The sequence below is a fragment of the Vespa velutina genome, chromosome 10 (genome assembly GCF_912470025.1).
Source record: "Vespa velutina chromosome 10, iVesVel2.1, whole genome shotgun sequence".
In the NCBI taxonomy this organism is placed as follows: Eukaryota; Metazoa; Arthropoda; class Insecta; order Hymenoptera; family Vespidae; genus Vespa; species Vespa velutina.
In genome coordinates, this window is record NC_062197.1 from 2,453,809 (window position 1) to 2,458,075 (window position 4,267).

General features: G+C 27.5%; 2 protein-coding genes across 8 annotated transcripts in view; one reads left to right on the forward strand and one right to left on the reverse strand.

Moving 5' to 3' along the window:
- The window catches only part of LOC124952271, a 79,189-nt gene that overhangs the window by 59,014 nt on the left and 15,908 nt on the right, over positions 1-4,267 (reverse strand). The window contains exon 1 of one of the 7 annotated variants that reach the window (XM_047501867.1): positions 1,750-2,362. The exons of 5 other annotated variants lie outside the window; for them this stretch is intronic. The gene's annotated coding sequence lies outside the window, so the exon portion shown is untranslated. Of the gene's footprint in view, positions 1-1,749; positions 2,363-4,267 lie in introns of those variants that run through there. One more of the 7 variants, XM_047501872.1, reaches the window with a different exon arrangement.
- LOC124952277 lies at positions 236-2,406 on the forward strand. The gene is made up of 3 exons (XM_047501881.1): positions 236-462; positions 1,483-1,642; positions 2,189-2,406. The coding sequence occupies exons 1-3, from the start codon at positions 268-270 to the stop codon at positions 2,341-2,343; spliced, it is 510 nt and encodes a 169-aa protein (XP_047357837.1). The 5' UTR covers positions 236-267; the 3' UTR covers positions 2,344-2,406.

Genomic DNA, 4,267 nt, shown 5'->3' on the forward strand with positions numbered 1-4,267 from the left:
TCTCTCTGTCTCTCTCTCTCTTTCTAACATACTTTGCGATTTAACTAATCGGACACGCCCACGTACGAGCCTATTACTTTATTTGTATTCAACGAAGAAAAATGATCGGGAGTAGGGGTTGGGGGTAAGGTGTGGGGGAAGAAGGGGGAGGGGGGAGATGGGGCGGTTGAGAGAGAGGGGGGGGAGGGAAAGCCAATGAAATCAGAATGAATGTCACGAGCGCGTGTGTAGCAGATAAAACTCGTTCGACAGGATTTCGGACCTTCGATGGTTTTATATAAAAGAAGAGGCAACGAAACGACGTACAAACAAACGTACGAAATGTTTCGTTCATTCTTCCTCGTTTCTCTGTTCCACGTCGGACTTGTGTTTTTGACGATCGTTTCGGCGATCGACATTTCAAAAACGAAGAAGACAGATATCAGCTTGACCGAAAACGATGTTGTGGAAAAAACCCAATTGGTGAGAGAGAGAGAGAGAGAGAGAGAGAGAGAAAAGAGAGAAATTAATAATAATAATAATAATAATAATAATAATAATAATAATAATTAATATTAATAATAATGTTCTCTTCTTTTTTGTTTTTTTCTTTTTTTTCTTTGCTTTCTTCTCTCTTTTTTTTTTTTTTTTTTTTTTTTTTTTTTTTTAATGATCACGTCGAAACTAACAATAAATAATTCGATAATTGGAGAAAAAGAAAATATTTATCAATAAACATTTTCGTTCGACGTATAACTAAAAAGTAAAATATATGTGTATCGATTAATTAATTAAATTAATTAAATTAATTAAGTCGATCAATCGATGAAAACAAAATATTTACCATTAACCATTTTTGTTCGATATTCGACTATATATATATATATATAATGTATTTCAATTAATTCTTTACAATCTAATTTTTTTTCTTTTTCTTTCGAGTCTGCACGTAAATTATATAACATAAAAGTTGTATCATACTGATATAAATATATACATATATGTTTAACTTATATATTCGGTATAATTATACTAAGTATAACTTATAACAAAACAAAACAAAAAAAAATATTGTCACCATAAAATAAAATAAAATAAAATTTGAATAAAGTACACATGAGTGTAGTACGGACTTAAAAATTGCATCCATACGTAACGTTAGATAGCGTTAATTAATTAATTAATTAATTTTTCATTCTTTTCGATCTAAATAATTAATTTTATGTAATATCTTGGAGATGATTCGTTCGACGTTACGTCGCTATTTCGTATTGAAAAAAAAAAAAAAGAAAAAAAAAAAAGAAAGAAAGAAAGAAAAGAAACGAAAATGAAAAAAAAACCAAGTGTGAACAGAAGTAATTGAAACGCTATTCATTAAAAAAAATGAAGAAAAAAAAAAGAGAGAGAGAGAGAGAGAGAGAGAGATAGAGAAGATAAAAGACATCGATAATTAATAAAAGTGACAATAATAAAATATATTTTATTTCTCTATTTCCATTATAGAAACAATTAGCATCATCAGCTGATAGTTCTACGCCGTTCGTCGGAGACATTTCTACTGGCATTAGATATCCAAATGAAGTTGTCTACAGGAGAATTTTAGAATTCAATAATCCAACAAATGGAATCCATAGTTTCTCGATAACCCTGACCGTACCAAATGGTAAGTTTCAATTCGATTTGATTATTCACGATTTCACAACGTTAAAAAATTACGAAGAATTATTCTTAATTAAACTTTAATTGATTTAATTATAATTATATACATACGCGATGATGATAGAACGTTAAAATAAACGTTGAAGGCTTTCGAACGTGCTTATCCTTCGACGTCGAGTCAAACACTGTAGGTTTCACTCTCAATGTCAGTCGTAGACAAAATAATGTAATCACGTAAGCTACGCTTTCTCTTATTTTGTTTATACTTCGTCTATGTACGATACTTTTGATTGAAATCTTGAATCGATTACTATATAACGCGATACAAAAATAAATTAATAAATAAATAAATAAATAAATAAATAAATATATATATATATATATATAATTAATTAATTAATTTCTTCTATAATAATGTTAGAATATGTTCAACGTTCATACACGTATCTCTTTTTTTTTTTCTTTCTTTCTTTTTTTGTCCCTTTTGTAACAAAAATCGAAACATTAAATCAATTCGATTGGTTCGACCTTTTTTTTTTTTCTCATTTAGGTATTATCAACTACGTGCACGTCAGAAACGATCAGGGCAGTAATGCCGTTGCTTGTATCGACGAATCAGCACTCGAATCGTCCAAAGTTAACGTACATTTTCGCATACCAGCTAGCAGTACTTCATACTTAATGCTCGTAGTTGCGGCACATTAAAACTTTTAATTGAATTCAATCAAATTAAGTAAAATATTATTTTCATATAATAAATAATGTCAATGAGAATGTTAATAAATTGTTATTGTTATTACTGTTATAATTTGTAATGATAATAAATATTCAATTAATTATATCTTTGTATTTTTAATCCTTCTAATATAGATTCCAAATATATTTAATTTAGTCATTATTATTATTATTATTATTATTATTATTATTATTATTATTATTATTATTATTATTATTAGTATAATCTACTAATAAAATTATTTTCCAAAGGGATTTTCGACTTAACGCGTATGTATGTACATACATATGTATATACGAATGAACGGAGAATGAAAATCAAATCACGAAAGTACACGCGTCATTACGTGGATAAATTCTTTTACGATCATTTAAAATTATGCATACTTTGCGTCGTATATAGACAGACATCATATTTGTCGTTGAGCGACGATAGGAATTTTACAGGTATCCCGATTCATAATGTTAATTAGCGACGAACGTTTCGAGAATGGAATGCATAATTAATCGAATCGACGAACGTTCGAATGTCATCTGATTATAGGATAGTCAAATAGCAAGATATATAGATCCACGTATCTATACATACATACATATATATATATATATATATATATATATATATATACATAGTTAGATATCTCAACATCATTATTATTGTTATTAGTAATGTCAACGTAAGGAATAATCTAAGATCATTAATCTATAGATCATGTGTTGTTTAGATGTTTTTAGAAAAAAAGAAAAGAAAAGAAAAGAAAAGAAAAGAAGAAAAAAGAAAAAGAAAAAAGATGGAATAATCTTTCAATATTCCTTTTCAAATGATATCAATCAAATCGAACAAAAAGGAAAGAAAATATTTGAAACGTTTATTATTAATAAATTTGATTTATCTAAAAATCGTATGTGTATCGATTTATAATATAATTAAAGAAAAAAGGAAAAATTTATTAATGAAATAAATTCTATTGATATATTTCTTGATAAATCTATTTCGTTTTCCTTATTCTTTGACTTGCTTCATTCTTCGAAACTGGAACACGTTCAACTGCTGCCTTTTCTAGTGTTCGGAATTCAGTACGACAAAACCGCAAATTCTTGTGCTTTTAACTAACTTAAGGACTAAATTCTACCAGCTAACATAAGATTTAGATAAGGCACGATACTCAACGAGAACCTAAACGACGACGACGACGACGACGACGACGACAACGGCGACGACGACAGCAGGTGTTGAAAAGAAAAAAAAAAAAAGAAAGAAAGAAAGAAAGTCAATTCTGACCGAATTACATCTTCTCACTTATATATATATAAATAAAAAAAAAAAAAAAAAAAAAAAAAAAAAAAAAAAAAAAAAAAAAAAGAAGCTACTTATCATTGTCTTTTCAAATCGTAAGAGAAAGTAGGTGACCTTAAAAAAAAAAAAAAAAAAAAAAAAGAAAGAAAGAAATTTTGAACGATTACAATGATCATCTTTCTCTTTATTAAAAATGACATTGTTTTATTATGTATTGTATATGATTATTATAATCAGTAAAAAAAAAAAAAAAAAAAAAGTACAACTTTAATCCTAATTATGCCTATTGGGATATAGGATCACTCCAGACCAAATTTGAGCTCTAAGACAATTTGCGCGTTACATGATTCATGAATTTTTTGTTCAGAATTGCATGTTCAAACCTATTGATAATTATTTTTGAGTATTACTTTTTAAGATTTCAAAGAATATAGTTCTTTTTTTTTTTTTTTTTTTTTTTTTTTTTTTTTTTTTTTTTTTTAGTCAAAATTATTCATTCTGTAAAAAACGACAGCTGTTCAAAAGTCCCTGGGGGTATAGCGCATCCCAAGCGCACAGCTTGAAATTATTTTGAGGTTTGCAGGATTAAATAGAATA